Source organism: Pantherophis guttatus, chromosome 1, assembly GCF_059756535.1.
Source record: "Pantherophis guttatus breed Tessera chromosome 1, ASM5975653v1, whole genome shotgun sequence".
Lineage (NCBI taxonomy): Eukaryota > Metazoa > Chordata > Lepidosauria > Squamata > Colubridae > Pantherophis > Pantherophis guttatus.
Genome location: NC_142063.1, coordinates 32,245,630 through 32,267,032, shown reverse-complemented (window position 1 = coordinate 32,267,032; position 21,403 = coordinate 32,245,630). Strand labels below are relative to the sequence as shown.

The following is a 21,403-nucleotide window of genomic DNA, read 5'->3' as shown; positions in this document are numbered from 1 at the left end:
TGGTTTTAAATGTATTGAATGTAATATCTCTGGTACAGAGACTGCTGCATTGTGGTTATTAGGCTTATACCTGCTATCTGAACAGGTTGCTAATCCATTCTTGACACTTACTATGATCGGTTTCATCTGTCATATTAAACCATTGTTTCCATTGAATATATAATTGTGGTTTCTTGAACAGAACACAATTGGCTAGTTTCCTATGACACAAAGTCCTAAACCAATGATGGTGAACCTTTTGGATTCAGTGTGTCAAAAATTTGTAAAATGCCTACCTTGGTTCTACTGGTGTGTCAGCCCCCTCCCCCAAACAAAAGAGAAACAGTTCTTTACATATTAATTTATTTTTTTAAAAAACGCAGTCCAATCCTTTGTGATTCTCAAGTTCTGCCATATACTGCTTAGAAAGAGGCAGTATTCTCTTTCCCGCTGCAGCCTACCTGAGGCAGCTCCAGATTGCAGGAGGCCTTTGTTCTTGAGGCGGCTTCAGAAAACCCTCTTCTTCTGCTTCTGCAGCTTTTGAAAACCAGGTGAAAGCACACCCCATTCTCGTGTGGTCTTTGCCGTCCCCCCAAATCATGCAAGAACAAGGCAAGCTTTCAAGAATAGTTCTTGCCTGGTATGCACTAGCATGTTACCCAAAATGTTGTGACATACCACCTTTGACATGTGTTATGGGTTCACCATCACTGCCCTAAACCATGATTCAGAAGTCACAATGGCCGAATTCATACAATATGCTTAGCAAAAGCTAACCTTACCATGCCTCAGCTTGCTCTATGAATCCAGTCTAACTGCTGCAGCAGTTTCAAACATTAGCCAAAAGCCACCCCTGTGAAATCATGTCTGATGATTATCTTCCATGGAATTCTCTACCAAAAATGTGATTTGTTTGCTTCTGATTTGGTTAGTTGTATAAATCTTCTCACTGTGATTTATATAGTGGCTTATGTCCTATTTTTATATATTGACTCAGCCAATTATGTCCTAGTGAACAAATCACATTTTAAAGGATTGTAATCTAACTCAATGTGCGAACCTAGTCAGGAACATGCAACAACTGTACTTTGCAATAGAAAAATGCATGACTTCTGTTTTATTTTTTGGAAAATACAGAGTATCGTTACTTATCAACCAAATATGCATCTCTTCCTAATCTGGGGCAGAATATTTCCTAAATTACCACACACTAGGTTACAAAGTTTGCTATATTTATCGCAATCTGATGCATCGCTTCCTAACCCAGGACAGAATATTTCCTAAATTACCACACACTAGGTTACAAAGTTTGCTATGTTTATCACAATCATTTGCCCAATATTAAAAAAAATAACTGAGATCTTGCAAACATGTGATAAATTTTCATTTCTTTGAATGAGTTGAGGCACTCTTGATGGACCATCACTACCTTTTCCCTAACATTTTAAGACAACTCCTCCCAGCTAGAGACAATTTTTGAGTTCTGAACACCACCAACTTAATATGATCCCATCACTCACCACAAGCTCACTAAACATAACATCCAGCTCCTCCACCGGAGGCATGGGTAATGCGGGCTCCATGGTTTGCAGGGCGAAATTGCTGTCATTCCGCAGCCGATACGTGATTTCTGGGTGATCATTACTTCGGAAGCAGCAGAAGATAAAAGAAATCCCTCGCCCACTCCTTTTTCTCGGAGCCATGGTGCAATCCTTACTATCTTTCTTTCTAGACACTAAATCCTAAATGGGAACAAAAAGAGAGAGAGAGAGAGAGAAAGAGATTGAGAACAGATGGTAATATTAAAGTTTTGATTGGTAACTATGCAGCAGAGCGTATGAGCTCATTTAGTTTTATAAACTCATCAAGACTTGATATTCCTCTGACCTTAACACTGATTGTCTCTTCAAGCCTTTGTTCTTTAACAAGCAGTTTTTTATATCATATTGTTTTTATTACTCTTCTGACCTCCATGCTTACAGGTAACCTTCATTATTTCACATGTGTTTCTTGAAAACAAATGCTATTGAGTTATACTTACTGCTATAACTGGAGCATGACTTTATTGCTATTTACACAGGGTTCTTGAGACAAAGAGCATGCAAGTTTTTATATAAAGAAAATAGCCAACCTAAGTCTCCTGGATATGCCCTCTCCAAAGCCCTCACAAAACGACTTTTTGAGAAACTAGATTTTTCCATTATTCTTAATTTTCTTTTTAGATTATGAACACAGAGAGAAATAGCGGGATATATACTGAGCTGGTACTAACCACCAGCAAACAACTAAAAGACTTCACAGTCAAAGTAAACTTGTGCTACTGGGAAGTCTCCTGTAAACCCTTATTCATCATTATTGGTTCTTTAATTAGTCACATAAAAAAAAAAATTCCCTGCAATTTTTTGTAAAGGAACAAACCATGTATACTTTCAGAGTTGAGAGTTGCCTCTTTTCTGGAATTCAAAAGTCCTATTAAGTCATCCGGTCCCCAAAATGAGTCTTTTCCTGCTGTGAGACTATAGCTCCCATCATCCCTTGCTAGCAGGCTATGTATATAGAGGATGAGGATAGGAGGAGTTATACACCCACACTACACTTGCACATGCTATACAGGTTGGCCTCTAGTTAGGACCACAATTGAGACCTGAATTTCTGTTGTTAAGCAAAGTGGTTGTTAAGTGAGTCGCACCCAATTTTACAACCTTTTTTGCCATGGCTGTTAAGTGAACCACCCCATCATTAAGCAAATCCAGCTTCTCCCATTGACTTTGCTTGTCAGAAGATGATGAGAAGCTCACAAATGGTGATCACATGGCTTTGGGATGATGCAACCATCATAAATACATGCTGGTTACCAAGCATCCAAATTTTTATCACAGGACCGTGGGGATGCTGGGACAGACATAAATGTGACGGTAAAGTTGTCATTTTTTTCTGTGCCATTGTAACTTTGAAAGGTTGCTAAACAAATGGTTTTAAGTCAAAGACTACCTATACTTGATCTTAGGCAAAAGATGAGAAGCAACAGAAGGTATGCATATGCAGGTTCCTTGGTTAGAAAAAGCTAGTTTATATTCTTGGTTTTTCATGATTTGCCTCCTCATCATGAAAACCACAAAGTTGCTATTCAGCAAACTCCTCTTTTCTCCATACCACTCCCTGCTTCTCTAAAATCTGAATACAAGAATGGGAAAAATGCAAGAAGTTTGGCAAAATGTATGCTAAAGCACACATATTCTCAGGCACATTCTGTGTCAGTTTACACATGTATATGAAAACATCATATGAAGTCAGATTTGAGGATGTATTATAACATAAACTGAGAGCTGCAAAAAAGCACTGCATATACTTCACACGTATCAGCTTCAAAAGGTAGTGATTCAAATAACTTAAAAATAGTTTGGGCAAAATCATGGGCAGCATGATTATCAATGATTAACCATGATGATTATATAATGTTGCAATCAACCATGCCTCTGAGTATCTACAATTAAAATCTGGAGCTACAGATTTTTGGAAACAAAATCCTGAACCTATCCAGCATGGATTCTTTTTATTTTTTATCCACGTATCTAGTACCTACTTTGGTATCATTCTGGTGCTTCCCCCCCCCCCAGCAAAACATTATGATTTAAGCCATTTTTTCTCCTAACCTTATGCTCTAATTCTACTTTTCTTTACTGTTAAACAGATTCAAGTAGTTTTTCTTTTTGTTATCAATATTTAACTATAGGGATATCTATAAGTTTATTTGTCAAGCATATATAAGATAACAGGTAAAAGTATAAACATAATTTGAAAACATGAAAAGAGTAAGTAAAAAGGAATATTTGGACAGGGAAGGTAGGCACGCTGGTGCACTTATGCACACCCCTTGCAGACCTCTTAGGAATGGGGTGAGGTCAACAGTAGACAGTTTAAGGTTCAAGTTTTGGGGGTTATGGCAAGAAACCACAGAGTCAGGTAGTGCATTCCAGGCATTGACCACTCTGTTACTGAAGTCATATTTTCTGCAATCGAGTTTGGAATGGTTTACCTTGAGTTTGTATCTATTATTTGCTTGTGTATTTTTGTGGTTGAAGCTGAAATAGTCATTGACAGGAAGGACATTGTGGCAGATAATTTTATGTACTGTGCTTAGGTCAGACCATAATCGGCATAGTTCTAAGTTGTCTAACCCAAAATTTGGAGTCTGGTGGCATAAGGTATTTTATTGCAGTTAGAGGAATGGAGGACTCTTCTCGTAAAATAGTTTATACTATTATAAATAGTATAAATGATTTAAGCATTCATTCTGTTAAACATTCAGATATGGGAAATACCTGATTTAAATACCTGATTTAAAACTAGAAAACTAGAAAACAGGAGGAGGAGGAGGAGTGTGAATCCAAAAAGCAGCAAGTATTAAGGAAAAAAGCACAAAATTTGATCATATACCAAAAATACTTAGTTTAATGCATTGCTTCTGAATTATGCTGGCGCTCTATGGAACATATTAAGAGTATTAAATTAACCCAAGTGTATCTTGAAAGAACTTTTTTCTGTATTTGGTATCCAGTCAAGATGCAAGTTTACACCCAATTCCCAGTCTGGTTATGGAGCATGTCCATTGCTGGAAGCAGCTGCTGTGTTCGCCCATTAGAGTTGCAGACAAAATCAAAACTCTCCACAGACGAGAAACTATTTTGATTAGCTGCAAATTATGGCCACATAATTCACAATCTGTTTTTCAGTGGTATGAAAGCAACATAGAAAATAACATGGAATGTCATGGAAAATAAATCAGTTTCTTTGGGGAGGATAAATTGGAGATGCCATTATAAGTGCACAAGGGAGCCCACAATCTCTCTTCCAGACTCAGAACTGAAAGTTCTGTCCAATATTTTCTTCTCCTACACACATGTATACAACATGAATTTCAGATCAAAAGTATATCATATTTTAGTGGTATATAAAGGTAAAGGTAAAGTTTCCCCTTGCACATATGTGCTAATCGTTCACGACTCTAGGAGGCAGTGCTCATCTCTGTTTCAAAGCCAAAGAGCCACCACTGTCCGAAGACGTCTTCGTGATCATGTGGCCGGCAGGACTAAAGGCCAAAGGTGCATGGAGCGCTGTTACCTTCTCACCAAAGATAGTCCCTATTTTTCTACTTGCATTTTTTATGTGCTTTTGAACTGCTAGGTTGGCAGAAGCTGGGACAAGTAACGGGAGCTCGCCCCGTTACGCGGCACTAGGGATTCAAACTGAACTGCCAACCTTTCAATCGACAAGCTCAGCATCTTAGCCACTGAGCCACTGTGTCCCCATGCTGATAGCATATTTAAGACCTCAGACAATCCCATAGTTCTTGGGGACATCTAGCTGAAACAGACAAAGGAAAGAACAGAATTGTCTGTTATAGAGAAGAATCATACTCAAGAGGTCCAGCCTGTGTTGCATATGCTGAAGGCCCTAAGTCAGTCAGTGACAAGTAACTTGCAAAACGTTTCCTTGTACAAGACCACAAAATAATGTTGCTACCAAAGTAAAAAACACTAGATTAGATGATAGACAAAGGGTCTGTTCAGATTTAGTAAGAAAGCTTGCTGGGTTAACATTTAGCACTTATCTACTTGTTTCACTCTCTAGGGTGTCAAATTGATTTTTAAAAAGCTCAAGAAAAATAAATGCTCTGTTTTGGAAGTCTTCCTGCCATTTTTGTTTGAGAGACCCAGATAAAATATGGGTCTGAAAAGGATTACCGGTATAATGCTGTGATTTCTGTTGAAAAAGAGCTGAAAAAAAATTCCTAGGAACCTGAACAAACAAGCATCTAAATGCTTTCAACTTCATGAAAGGAGGTGAGCTAGCAAGGGCAATCCATTCTTTTTGCTAACAGCTACCTCAAGATGCTCCATGCCCAAGATGCAAAGCATGTAAGGGGTCTGTTTAGCTCCAGCTGTATTTGGCAGTGATTTAATTTCAACCCTCAACAGAGACAGAAAAATCACGATTATTTTAACTAATGCGGTTCTGTAGACTCTGCAGAAATTCCGCAAGGCATTGCACAAAAAACTTGCATCTAATGCTACTTCAATCAGCCCAAAAATGCAGCTCACCACCTCATAAATCCAACTGCACAGGTTGGACAGATATTTATCTGAAAAATTCTAAATGAAAGAGAACATCTCAAATTTGGAAAGGGTATAAACTAGAGATGGTCAACTTAATTAGACATGACTTCTGGATCAAGTCACTTCACTCCTAGCTAACCTCACCAAACATTGTGAGAAATGTAATCAAATGATAAATGAAGTGTGTCTACCCATGGGATAGATTAATCCCTGTGATGTTTGAGTGCACATGCCATGTCTGTTGATTCATATGTCCATAGGCGTAGTAATTAAATATTGTGCTATAGATTGGATTTAAATATGATATATATGCATGAAATCAAATCACAGGTTTGGAAGATGTGAATTAGGCTATTAAGTCTAAGACCCTGCTCAGTGCAAGAATCCAAATCAAAGTGCCCCAAGTGATGGTTGTGAGTCTGTGCTTGAATAAATCTGATTAAGGGAAGCCCACCTCTTTTCTGGGCAAATGGGTCTCTCAGACTAATATTGCTTCGCTGAGATCTTTTTTTCCCCCTCCTAACATTCAAATGGAATCTGCTGCCTTCCTGTGACTTATATTCATTATACTGGTCCTTATGTGAGAAAGCAGCTCTTGATCTTCTTCTATGTGGCATGCTTTTGGTTACTTAAAAAGTGCTACCATATGTGGTACTCCTCTGTGTGTGTGCGTGTGTGTGCGTGTGTGTGTGTGTGCGCGCGCTTTCTATTATGTTATGAGCTCTTTTTCCTGATACTTGTATTATTATTACTTTCTTATAAGCTCCCCAGAGACTATGAATTGGGGTGTGCTACAAAAACTATACAACAAACAAATAATATATTGTAATACTTTAGTATTATAATTATCCTTTTTGTCCTTCTTCTGAATGTGTTGTAGTTTATGTTCTGAATCCTGTTCTAGTTTCTCTGAATTCTGACCAACAACGGAACTCAACCCATGACTCAGAAACTATATTGCACCCGGAAACAACACTCAATAATTAATGCAAACAATCCATTTCCTTTTTTTTGTAACTGCCTCAGAGTGCTGATTCATATTTAGTTTGTAATATTTGATTGCATTCTTTTTTCCGAAATACAACATCAAGCACACGTCCTATACCTCTAGCTCTCTGATTTCTATTTCTGAGTACTTTCCTTTTGTCTTTCTTAAGACTGCCTAAAACAATCTTGATGTTTTAGGCAGTCTTACCCATTTCATTTTATATGTAAATTTGATCGACATTCTTGACATCTCTTCAGTGGAGCTACCCCACTGAACACTTCATTCTAATTTGATGATCTTTTTATGATTTTCAAGCTAGTTATATATCCATGTAATTGTCATCCCATAAAACCTACCTTAAAAGGTTTGTTAAATCAGAACTCCATTTAATAGTTTATTAAAAATGCTTTACTGAAATTAAAGTAAACTATATGCACAATCTATGAAGTTGTTCTATTTAAAATGAGATAAGACAGCCTGGTAATGTCTTTTCTTGATTCCTTTGTGAATTTGGATAATTATCACATTCTTTTCCTTGATTGATGGCAGATTTGTAATCTGTTCTAGAACCTATATTAATTTCTCTACTTTCACAAAAAAACACACACCATGTTATGGTCAAATCATCACCAAATTCCTTGAGTATACCAGAATACAACCAATATGATTTTAGACATCTAAATTCACTCAGACTAAATAGATATTACGTGCTTATATCAATTTCCATTGCAGTCTTGCCTCCTCATTTTGCTCTTCACAATTGTTTAATTGAATACATAACCACTTTTGAGAAAAGACTGAGATGAATATTCATAGGTATCAATTTTTTGTCTAATACTATTTTAACTCAGTTTTTTAAGTTTGTGTTTTTGATACCAGAACAGTATTGTGAAAGAAGTGGCACTTTCTCATATTCAAATATATTCATTGCACAGCCTGGTTTATTTCAATTCTTTCAAGTTGTACATAGAGAAGTGTGTCAAACAGTTTAGCTGAATTGGACCGAAGAGTTTATTTTTTAGAGATCAAATGGTTATATGTGAGAATCCTGGAGCGAAACAACATTGGGATGGCTGAAAGACATTAATGGAATAATATTTGTCTATTGTTATCTCCAGCATGAGGTACAGTAGTACCTCAATATCATTGTTAATTGGTTCCGGAAGGTATGATGAGTACCAAAACAATGAGTACCAAACAAAGTTTTCCCATAAGGAATAATGTAGTGAGTCTCAAGGTAGCTCAAATTGACAAGTTCTAGCTGTGTGTTGAGTACCAAACAAACTGTTAGTACCAGGACAAAATTTTCACATCAAAATGTATTGAGTACCACATTTGATGAATTTCAAAGCAGTTGAGTTCCAAGGTATACAGTGACATACTATCCCTTAAAAGCAATTTATGGGAAATTGTCATTGAGTACATTCATGGCAGCAATGAAATTCAAATCAAGGACTTTCTAGTAATTCATTAAACAGTCCTGACCACACCATATCTTGAATATTCAAGAAAAAAAATCTTAAATGTGCAGGCTCTTTTTTTTAGGAGTTACTGTCTAACTGCAGGTCTTTTAAGAGGAGAACAAGCTTTTGAGAAACAATATGCAAGGAAATAATTGATCATTTTTATTGATGTCAATTTATTATCTACCCAACTTCAATGGTATTTTTAAAAACGTCTTTGCTATACAATTAGTAATATAAATGTTCTTTTGTGTTCAATTACTTTCAATTCATTATGTATTGATTTTTATTTTAATATTTTCAATATCTTGGTTCCCTCTGACTGCTTCCAATATCCACCATGCATAGAGACTAGAATTTATGGGAGGTGTAATACAGTAGAACTGAAAGGTGACAGCTTCTGTATAACAGGCTAGACTGGAGCTAATAAAATAGGCACAGATATATTCAGGAATATCTGATAAAGTGATTATATTGCAAAAAAGCAAAGTAGTTATTGTGAAGGAATTTCACCAGCTGTTGTGTGTTAAAAAGTAAGCATTTAATTTCTACTGCTTGATGTGAAGGTTGGTTTTCAGACTAAGCAGGAATCATGTCCATTACCTAAACTATGGGCACATGCAGGCTACCCTTGTATCTGCCACCTTGTAATTACTGTACAGCACAAGAATGAGCGAAAAAGACCCCCTAATTTTCTGCCCTCATGTACCCATATATATTTGGTCTAAAGCTCACTTGCTATGATTCCTGTAATGCTTCATTTTTCTTACAAAAGCTTGTTATTGAGGTGTCCTTGAGATTTGTGCTTGGGAAAAGAATGTAATTTTGGGTCAGGCAGCTGCAAATGGACTGACACCCAGACTATGTAATGGGCAGGTTGGTTCTCTTTCAATCTCTCTCTTGTCTGATCTTCTTATAGACTGTTTTTCTCTGACTACATGAAGGCTATCAGAAAAAGCACCAATTTGGGAAGATAGGTTCTCCTCAATTTAGGACCACAGTTGAGGCCAAATTTTTGATTGCTAAATTAGACAGTTGTTAAGTGAGTTTTGCCCTATTTACATCCTTTTTTTGCCTTTTACATCCTTTTTTTGCCTTCACTTAACAAATGAATTGTTAAGTGAATTTTGCGATAATTAATCAAATCAGGCTTCCAATGTAAGTCAGCTGGGAAGGTTACAAATGATGATCACATGACCCTGGGGATAGTGCAACTGTCATAAATAAATGCCGGTTGCCAAGTGCTCAAATTTTTATCATGTGACCATGAAGATGCTGCAATGGTCATGTGAAAACCGGTCATACAGTAAGTCAATTTTTTCAGTGCCATTGTAACTTAGGGCACTAAATGAATGACTGTTAAGATGAGGACTACCTGTAGTTCATTTATTTCCAAAACCCCTAGCTATTCTTGATTCCCTTGCTTTCCAAAAGTGGTGAAGGTGCTAGGATGATTAAGGAGGATTTTTTAAAAAAAAAAACACAACTCCATGGGCTGTCAGGATGAGAAAATGTAGAGTTACATTTTATTTATAGAGAAACAAGCTTTTTACTCCCTCTCAAACGACTCATGTTTCTTATGGAAAACATGGCTGATCACTCACTCTTCAAGATAACCATGTCCATTTAAAGCATTGCTCCTTTCTGGCCGCTGATATTTTTTAAATTATGCAGACACTTTATTTTTGCTGTACTAAAGGCCAGACAATGAACTGGGGATTTGGATCCAAGTTATATTTTGGGATTCTCAAGTAGCAGTCGCACAGAACTGGGTGCAAGCCCCCTGTTTTCAGAGCAAGAAGACTTAACTGTTAGAGCAGAAAAGCAGAACTGTTAACATGTTTGCTAAATTCAAAATGCTGATATTAAAGTAACCTACACTAAATCAGATGCTCTCTAGGCATGGGGACTTCCAGCTAGGGAATTCTTCAGCAAGTATGGCCAATGGTGAGAATTTTAAGAGTTGGTCTACAAGACAGAGAGGTGTCTATGGACATTCTCAGTCATCCAGGTCATGGTTGTCCCAAAGGTGCTTTTTCAAGAGGCAACTGGACTTTCTGGTTTTTCTTTGAAGACGTTTTGCTTCTCATCTCTCTGAAGTAGCTGAAGAAGCTCATCCAAGAAGCTTAAGAAGCTTCTTGGATGAGAAGCAAAATGTCTTCAAAGAAAAACCGGAAAGTCCAATTGCCTCTTGAAAAAGCACCTTTGGGAAGACTTAGAGAGGTTAATTTTACGTGTAAATAAGGTTTTCGTTTGGCCTTTGCCTTTCTCAGGTGAGGCTGTGGTTTTTATTGCATTGTTTCATGCAGGTTTCCCACTCTGATGCCCTCTAGATGTGATGTTTAAGAGCAAAATATTATTAAGGAGATCTAAATGGAATGAATAATTGATAGAATGAAAGAAACCTTTGCAGTGTTTAGGTTTTACATTCTCCATAAGAACTAAAGTCTAAGAGCTTTTCTAACAGAAATTCCAAGTAGAACATCATCAGACACATTCGGTGGAAAGTGTGATGAGTAAATGAGCCTTTGTGATTTTCTCAAAAACTATAATTATGGGGAATCCTGGAACCACCATGCAAACTGATTTTAGAAAGTAGCAAGTTTGGGGATGCTGTTTTATTTATGGAAAAGTGCTATTTAATTCTGAATTTAATCAGTATTAGCATCTTGCCACTATAAATCACTATCTAGAAATGAAACATGGCAAACCCTTAAGACTTTAGAACAGAGCAAAGTCACATTTAGGAAGTCCTTGATCATTCTGGAGGTCAAACAAAATGGATTCTTTCTCAGTCTTAAAATATATAGATGTAACAGAATTTGAATTGGATTAATGAAGCCTAATTTAATTCCTGAAACAATTCAGGACCTGCAGGATGGAATGTAGCTCAGAGGTGTCCATATTTCAGTACTTCCACTGAAGGAAAACCTACTATAAAGTGAAGCAATCCGTTACACTGTCATACAGCATTTATGTGAAGTTTCTTCTAATGTTTCATTGAAATATGCTTTCTGTATTTTATTATGACCACTGACTCTATTCTGGATCTGAATTGCTGATATAGCATTCCCATGTTGTAAGTGTTCAATTCAGTATAAGAAACAAGAATAGTTTCCAAAATAACACCAGCATTAGTCTCTTAGACATATGTACAATTTATATAAACCCTTAAAGAACATCATTTTTTTTCATACAGATGGACAGGACTGAATGGAAGAAATGAAAAAAGATTTTGCCTACTGACAGCTTCATTCAGTGACTGTTCAAACTTACAACAGTGCTGAAAAAAGAACTGTATAACTCATGCCTGTATTTATGACATTCACAACATCCCTCAGTGACGTGTTTCCCATTAGTCAGTATGTGTTGTCTTGCCTGTGACTTGCGTTTCTTCCCCCCACTCAGAGAGTGGAAAGACTGGAGAGGAAAGGATTACAAGAGAGTAAGCAGGTACACAATGGAGAATACACATTGAAATGAATACAGTAGCACTGGCAGCAAATAGCTTGGTGTATTCCCCATTGAATACTTATTTCTTATTTTGTAATCTCTTCTTCTCCAATCAATGTAAATACTTCATATTATGTAAATTTCCTTCTTGCTAATTATCCCAGCATTGAGCTAAGAATTCAAAAGGGCAGGGAGTACAGAAGAGGAAAACAGAAGTACCATGATTTCTCAGTTAGCAACTACTTCATTTAATGACAGAGCTGTCATTCACAATTGTGATGAGTAAACAAAGAATACCTGTACTTTATTTTTTTTATTTTGTAAAACTGATTCAAAATGTAAATTTATAGACCAGCTCAAACAGAATATTTTAAATACGAAATAACCCTTTTAGGTATTCCTCACTTAACGAGCATTCATTCATTGTTCAACATTATGACAGCAATGAACCAAGGTACTAATGACCAATGACCAAAATTATGACCATTGCAGAGTCCCCACAGTCACAGGAGGAGGGGTGTTGGTGGTAGTTTTAAATTCTAATTTTTTATAGCTATATGCCGCCTGGAGTCACAGTGTGTAAATTGGATGCCCATATAAATTAAAATTTGTAATCTGAGCACTTGGCAAGCTTTTCATACTTACAATGATTTGCCAAGTATCTTGCGATCATATGATCTTGATTTGCAATTTGTCCTGTTGGGTTCTGGGGAAGTAGAGGCAGTTGGAGAAGCCAATACAGAAGGCCATAAGCCACTGCCAAGAGAACTCCCTCTGGTTTGAGGGTGGGGGTGGGGGTGGGGGGCTGACCTGAAATCCAAGCAGGATTTGGCATAGAGTGTTTGCGGCATGGAGTATTTGCAGTCAACTCCCAGAAACAAGAGGGAAATTATTAAATATATATATATAGATTTAATAAAATTAATAAATCTTCATTAGCCATAAATTCTTAATAGATTTTTAAAATTTCTTTTAGCGTATAGCAGGGTGTCAAACTGGTGGCCAGATGCGTCATGCGCAGGCCACGCCCACCCCAGCTCTGGAAATGGGAAAAACCTCTCAAAATGTCACGTGACAATGTGATGCGGCATATATACAATGCTTTTTTACCACATAGTAGTTCTGGCGGCCTAAAATTGCTAGTTCATTTTGTTTACATATGCGCACTATCCACCGTACACCACAGGGGGCGAACTAGCTTTGTCCCAGCTGGCTAGCAGAGTTCAGGGGATGTATTAGATGTATTAAATATATTTAAAGCCTTTGATTCTCAGGAAATACAATTTTTAAAACAAATGTTTTAAAACAGAAGCCAGTCCCAAATTTAAATTTAAATTGTATTTTTAAAACAAATACTATTTAAATTTAAATTTGGGGCCTGCTTTTGTCAGATGACTAAAAATATTTATGGACCAACTAATGCCCAGATAAATCTTAATAGTTATGATTCAGATCAGATCTCATTATGATTTTAAGAGGTACCAAGCAGGGTTGTCCTTTATCACCTTTACTATTCAACCGAGCTACTAAAGTGCTGGTAACAGATCCAATAATAAGATTAACAGGATAAAAATGGGAGATAAGACGTATCTTTTAAATCTGTTTGTGGTATCTTTTAATATATCTTTTAAATCTATTTACACCTTATATGATCTTGACTCTTTTTAATTCAGCTAGCTATATTAAGGAGTTAGAGGAATTTGTAGTGGTGTCAGGACTATCACTTAATTTTCATAACTCACATTTGATGTTTTTTCATATAAACCCAAAAACTCAAATTTCAGAAGAAATTTTCCAGTTTCAGGGATTCCAACAATATATAATTCTTTAAAACATTTAGGCATTATTGATACTAAAAATATTAAGAAAATCTTTTCAAATTATGTACTGAATTGGAAGAAATTAAACGAAAACTTGGGTTTCCAAACATTTCAATTATTTTAGGATGAATTGCAGTGGTTAAAATGAAAATTCTTGCACAACAGGGAAGTTGGGACATGCCCAATCTCATAAAATACTATCAAGTGGCAGAATTAAATTATTCCATTTATTATGGGAGATTTTTCTAAACAATGCATTTGAACTGAAACTATGTTAGAATCAGATATATTTATTTATGTTATATTTATATTTGGCATTTCTAGACTGTCCTTTCTCCTCAAAGAGGGATTCTGAATATTTATAATTCTATGGGTTTTTTTCACCCTATATATCATTTTACACAATAAAACAGATTGAAAATATTTTTATTAAAACAATGCTTCAAATTTCTCTCATAGAGAGAAAATCCATTTATCCCTTCATTCATGTTATCGTATTTATGCCAAAGAACAGAGTAGAACTAATGTTGTAGGTTAATCACCCCCTAGTTAATAGCAATGGGTGATTCCCCACTGCAGATTTCCCATTGCTATTCACCCTACCTTAATAGTTTGCTGCTGTCCACCATATTCTTCTGTCTAACAGCACTCAAGTTTATAAACTGAAATCGTACTCTCATCTGTAGAACTCTGCAAGTGGGAAAAACGAATGCCATCAAAAATATTTGGTTTTTGCAGAGTCGGAGCCTTTATTTCTTCTCCCAGAAGCCACCCAGATAGCATGTGGGAAAGCGGGGAACTGAACCAAATCTGTCCCATTCCAGCTACAACCTTCTTTGTCTAACGCATCACAATAAACCCTTGTGTCTCACAGAAGAGGGAGGGTGCTCAACCTTGTGCCTGGCAGTGGTTCTATTTTTGGACTGCAGGTAGAGCTCATGTAACTGCATGCTTCTCTATCCAAAGCAAACAGTTTCTTCTCCATTAAAAAGCAAAGCTCTGCCAAAGAGAATGTTCTAAACAGGGGTGGGTGAGGGGAGATTCTGTGGTGCACAGATGTTGGTGAAAGTTATTGAGTTGCTAAGAAATTGCTTTGTTTTCGATGGATAATCAAGCGGCTGTATGAATTGGTCTACTGAAGAGAAGGACCAGGAGTGACATAATAGCAGTATTCCAATATATGAGAAGCTGTCACAGAGAGGAGGCCAGACAAGGAATAGTTCAATCTAGAAATAAATTTTCTGACAGTGAGAACAATCAATCAATGGAACAGCCTGTCTTCTGAAGTTGTGGGTGCTTCATCGCTGGAGGCTTTCAAGACAGCCACTTGTCAGAAATGGTATAGGACCATGCAGAGCCATATCTGTGGGCACATGAGTGTTGCCCTATAGCTCAGCTCCAGCGCACATGTGCGCACAGCCAGCTGATTTTTGGATCTTCCGGGCCCACCAGAAGTTGGGAAGCCCACCCAACTTCCGGTGGGCCTGGAAGGCCCATTTTTTACCCTCCCCAGGCTCCAGAGGTTTTCTAGAAGCCTGGGGAGGGTGAAAAACGGGCCTTCTGGGCCAACTGGAAGTTGGGAAATGGGCCGTTTCCAGCCTCCGGAGGGCCTTTGGGAGGGGCTGGAGAAGGCCGTTTTTGCCCTCCCCAGGCTCCAAGAAAGCCTCTGGAGCCTGGGGAGGGCGAAAAATGGGCCTACCGGGCCCACTGTGCCATCACGTAGAAAAAGCGGGGGGAGTCACCTGCATATGCATGGGGGGTTGGGGCACATTGAACTATGGGTGTGGGCACATGCATGTGAGAGCCCCCCGCGCTCCCCCTGCTTTTGGCACGCGACAGCAAAAAGGTTAACCATCACTGGTATAGGGTCTAAACGCACCTACATGATGGTACAAGATGACCTACAAGGTCAATTCCAACTTTGTTATTCTGTATCATTACATTGTCTGGTACAGTTTGACAAAGTTGACAGCAAAAAAATTAAAAATTAAAGCATGGTTTGTTGAAAGCTTTAACTAGGTTTACATGTTTCATTCATGGTTTTATGGATTTATGCCATTATCTAATTATATGCTCGATGCTTACTTCCAAATAGTGGTTTATTTAAAAAATTCAACATTAAAAAACATAGGATCAGCATAACCATCTTTAAAAGGCCTATAGGAAAATGCTTTGAACCTACTACTATTAAATGTAACTATGAAATGGTTCAATTTAACTTCAATGAAAATTCATTCCAATATATAGGCACCATCATGAAAAGAGTAGATTTTATCAGTACTGTTACATATATCAATACGACTTGTAAAAAAAAAAGTCTGAGGAGAAGCATCCAGGCATCAGATAAAACTAGTGTTTAGACCAGGGGTCTCCAACCTTGGCAACTTTAAGCCTGGTGGACTTCAACTCTAGAATTCCCCAGCCAGCAAAGATGGCTGGGGAATTCTGGGAGTTGAAGTCCTCCAGGCTTAAAGTTGCCAAGGTTGGAGACCCCTGGTTTAGACTGTGCAAGCTAAGATTAAGCTGTGTGAGTCTCTGTATACAGCAAGGTGTCAAACTTGCGGCCTGCAGGCCAGATGCGACAAGCGCTGGCCAAGTCCACCCCGTTTTAGCAAAGGGGGAAAAAGTTACGATACGTCACATGACAACATGTCATCGTAAGTTTGACACCCCTGGTATACAGTATCAAAAAGTGTTCCCTGGGTTGGATTCAAAAGTTAGTCAACAATTAGTGCTAAACCTAAAGTGAAAAGGCCTAATAACAATCATTGTAATTGATCAGAAAACAGAGTTCTAAGTGGGACCAACAAATCTATCTGAAGGCCTCTGGCCATTGCAAACTGCAATTCTGGAAATAGCAAGTTTGATGTCTTTGGAGGAAACCAACTTTTAAAAATCGCTCAATTGTATGAAGTCCTTTACATTTTCCCAAAAGGCTAGCAGGGTTAGAAATTGCAGGTCAGCAATATCCAGGGCAGTACCTTTTAAAAAGTACACACATTATTATGAAGGGATGTGTGTGTGTGTGTGTGTGTGTGTGTGTGTGTGTGTGTGTGTGTGTTTGTAGGAGAAAATAGGAGGAATTTATTTTTAAAAAGCCATGGGGAGCCCTGTTGTTTAGCATTGTATCCCGTGACAGTAGGCACTTGCTATTACATTCAACATGACCAGAAACACTTGGCAGGACATTGCTAGAGCCAAACACTACATAGGTAGACATTTGGCCTGGATCAGCAAGCCAAGTTTTCTTTTCTCCCAATTCCCTTCTCAAATAAGCAGCTCTTTGTCCAAATCTGGACCGTTAAGACAGCTGCCCAGCACACGGCTCATTGTAAGACTGACTGCTCCCCTTAAACCAAGTGGTTTGCATTCAGATGCCAAACAGCAGTTTAATAGAGTTGGAGAGCTTCACCTTGGCAGCTAGGACCTTGTCTTACTTTTCCCACTTTTTGGCAAGCAGGCATGTGGTGCTGCACAAAACATTCAGCGGGTATCTCTAATTATCCAACAAAAAGGACTGCTGTGTCAAGTTCACAGACCCTGGGATAAGAGGACGGATTAAATATCCCTGGTAATGGCATTAGCCCTGCTAGTCACTTGTGTTTTCCCAAATAATCACCTCGAAAATACCGCTTAAGTACATTGATTTCTCACCCATCACCCAAATTTATATGCTAAAGAAAAGCAGAGCATGTCAGCTAATTGCCATTAGTTGGATTTGACTTTTAGTGATTCTATTGACAAGTGCTCTTCATGTGGCCCAGATCTAATTAATTCATCCTTCCCTCAATCCACAGTACTCTTAATAATTGTTTCTAGATCTGTAATCTGAATGTGACTACCTTCTTCCGTGGTCCTGGAAAAAAATCTATTCCCATGATCCCTAAGAGTCAACACGGCCCTGACAAGATATATTGAGTTTTTTTTTAAGTCTTCATTTCCTTGCTCTTTCCCAGTAGCCAACTTTTAAAGCCCCACTTTACTCCTGAAAGATAATTGTTTTAATTGTTCTGATCATAATACAGGTAATCTCGGAATTCGACCGGAAGTGTTGTGGCGAGACAGTCGGGGAATTAGCGGGCTCTGATAAGCTCTGCGAAAAACCGGACTGACGAACTGCTGCCAAGGGGTTTTCGGACCAGAACCGTCCTGTAGGGACAGGGAAGAAGGAGAGGCACCTCAGAAGACCAAGAGGAACAGGCAAGTTCCTCAAAGGTCAGAGGAAACTCTCTATGACTTGGCAGCGGGGGACGGCAGCCATTGCGGCTGTCACGAAGCTGGGGCAACTGGACTAAGCATTGAGCAGGAGTGGTGAATGGAATGGAGTTTTTTGAAGCCGGGTGAGTGACAGCCAACCCATGGTTGAAAGAACAATAAGGGGGAAAAATTAACTTTAAGACCCCTAGCAATAAAACAGTGACTAATGAGCACGGGGGGAAGAAAAGAAGATTTTGAAGTGTAATCTTAAAGGGACAAAAACCCAATGGAAAATTGACTTTTGAACAAAATTATTTGGAAATAATTTGGAAAATTTTAAACAACTAGAGAAATTACCCCAAGATTGGTTAAAGGATCGGAAAGAAAGAAATAGATCCTTTCCCCCCCCCCTTTTTTTTCGAATTTCAAGAAAAACAAAAGAGAATGGACAATAAGCCTTATAACAGAAGTGTTGTATAAATAAAAGAAAAAAAGGAAAAAAGAAGTGAGAAGAGCTGTTTAAATTCGGACTAGACTATAAAACTGATTTGATATTTTTAAAGCTAAACAGAAAAAGAGAAGCTATGTAAGATTGTTAATGTAGATTGAAACAAAATGGATATTTGATAGACAATTAGAAATTGTGGATTGCAGAGAGACACCTTCAGGAGTAAAAAGGAATATTGCAACTTGGTCTTTGTTTTGGAAAATTGTGAACTTTATAGATAACAGCCATGAGAACTTTTGGGGAGGATTTCTTTGTCTGCAAGCCGCAGATACCACATAATTAATTAATTTGATGATGGATATAAAAATTAGATGATAATGGGAAGGGGTTTAATATAGAATAGAAGGGAAAATGGAATTTGGTCAAAATTAGAGATGAAAATGAAGGGTAATATTGGTACAAAATAGATGAAAATAAATGTTACGGCAAAAAAGGAGGTATAGAAATTGTAATTTTAGTTGAAAGTATTAAAAATTGTTTAAATTTATTAACCGGCCGAATACTCTGTTCACCAAAAATACATTGTATGTTTGTGTGTGTGTTTGTATAAAAAATAAAAAAAACTTTACAAAACAAAAAAAAAATACAGGTAATCTCAATTTACAATCACAATTGGGATCAGAATGTCCATTGCTACTAAGCAAGGTGGTTGCTAAGTGAATTGTGCCCAATTTTCCAACCTTTTTTGACACAGTTGTTAAGTGAATCGCATGGGTGTTAAGCAAATCTAGCTTCCCCCAATTACAGTAGAACCTCTGGTCACAACCATAATTCATTCCATAACTTTGGTCGCAACCTGATTTGGTCGTGATCCAAAACAACAGGAAATTTGGTGCTTACAAAAAAAAAAAATGGTGCAGAAAGGGAAATCAGCCATGACCATGTTTGATCACTACCCGAGTACGTGTTCGTGACCAGATTCAAAAATTTTGTGAATTTTTTGGTCGGAACCCAATTTGGTCGTGGTCAGAAGTGTTTGTGACAGAGGTTCTACTGTACTTTGGATGTCAGAAGCAGCTAAGAAAGTCGCAAATGGTGATCGCATAACTCCAGGATGCTGCAACTGTCATAAATACATGCTGGTTGCCAAGTGTTCAAATTTTGGTCATATGACCATGGGGATGTTGTGATGGTTGTAAGTGCCAGGATCAAGTCACTTTTTTCAGTGCCACCGTAACTTTGAACGGTTGATAAACGAATGGATCTAAATCTAGGACTACTTGTATCATAGAATATAAAGATTACAAGGGACTTTGGGAATGCTTGCAGGAATTCACTACCATAGTATCTCTGTAATATTTGTCTTTGTTCTCATAGTAATGTTCTTATCATTTGTAGAGATTCTCAGTCATCCAGGTCATGGTTGTCCCAAAGGTGCTTTTTCAGGAGGCGACTGGCCTTTCTTTTTTTTTCTTTTGAAGACGTTTCACTTCTCATCCAAGAAGCTTTTTCAGCTCTGACAGGATAGTGGGGAACAGAAGGATTTATATTCCTTGCAGACAGCTGGTCATTTGCATCCTTTTAGAGGGTCATTGAAGCACTTGGAGGTTTATCTGTGTCCTCAGGGTTACCCGAGGTTAGGGTTAGGCTGAATAGTGCTCCTGGTTCCTGTCATCTGCAATTTTTTCTCTGGAAATCCATTATAGTTCCACACCATTCAAAGGGTTGGGGTTAGGTTGTATAGCTAAATGTCTGTAGAGATCCAAGTCATGGTTGTCCCAAAGGTGCTTTTTCATGAGGCAACTGGATTTTTTTGTTTTTTCTTTGAAGTTTTTTCACTTCTCATCTCAGATGTTGAGTTTTATAATTTGGGATGAATACCCTTTGAATGGTTGGGAATAGGAGTGGATTTCCAGAGAAAAAAATGCAGACTACAGGAACCAGGATCACTACTCAGGTGACCCTGAGGACACAGATAAACATCCAAGTGCTTCAACAACCCTCTAAAAGGATGCAAATAACCAGTACTATCCACTTTTATTTATTATCTATTCTTAAGGCCTTCCCCAAAAAACTATGTACTATAGGTAGTTCTTGACTTACGACCACAATCGAGGCCAACGTTTCTGTTGTTAAGCAAGGTATTTGTTAAGTGAGTTTTGCCCCATTTTACAACCTTTCCTACCACATTTTTTAAGTGAATCACTGCAGTTATTAAATTAGTAACCCGGCTGTTAAGCCAATCTGGCTTCCCCATTGACTTTGCTTGTGAGACTGTCACAAAAGGAGATCGCATGACCCTGGGACACTGCAACTGTCATAAATTGCAAGCATCTGAATTTTTATCACATGACCATGGGGATGCTACAATGTCATAAGGGTGGAAAACGGTCATAAATCACTTTTTTCAGTGCCGTTGTAATTTTGAATGGTCACTGAAGGAACTATTGTAAATTGAGGACTACCTGTATCTTCCTTTGATTCCAAATGTAAATATACCAAGAAAACCTTACAAATATTTAGCATTGGCCTAGGTTTTTTGCTTTTCATTCATAATTAATTCTTCTCAATCCTTTTTTTAAGTTTCAGATGAGATTCTTTTCATATCCTCCACTAAGCTATTAACACAGGTAATCATATTTGTTCTGCTCTGACAGGAAAAGCCAACAAAAACTGCATGTTAATCCGCACCACCCCCTAAAATTAGGATACCAGCTGGATCATTAATTACAGTATATTAGTGGTATTCTCAAAGAGGAGCATTTACAGGATTTTTTGCCTGCTGTCAAAATAAAATACCAGCCTGTCTTGAGTCATACTGATCTTAATGCAGGTCCGTATTTTGAGCAAGCTGCACAGGAAAGACAAGATTTTGAATAGATGTCCCACCAGCCAGCATATCGTAGCTGTACTTGCCCAACCTTTATTACCGCTATCAG

The 21,403-nt window shown here is 37.8% G+C and overlaps 1 protein-coding gene across 9 annotated transcripts in view; it reads right to left on the bottom strand.

Annotated features, from left to right (window-relative positions):
* DAAM1 (dishevelled associated activator of morphogenesis 1) overlaps positions 1-21,403 on the bottom strand; it is a 163,529-nt gene that overhangs the window by 91,607 nt on the left and 50,519 nt on the right. For 8 of the 9 annotated variants that reach the window (XM_034433502.3, XM_087895852.1, XM_060693423.2 and 5 more), the window contains one exon: positions 1,500-1,721. In XM_034433502.3, the coding sequence (XP_034289393.1) occupies positions 1,500-1,682 (183 nt within the window). In that variant the 5' untranslated portion in view covers positions 1,683-1,721. Of the gene's footprint in view, positions 1-1,499; positions 1,722-14,422; positions 14,510-21,403 lie in introns of those variants that run through there. The other variant, XM_087895847.1, reaches the window with a different exon arrangement.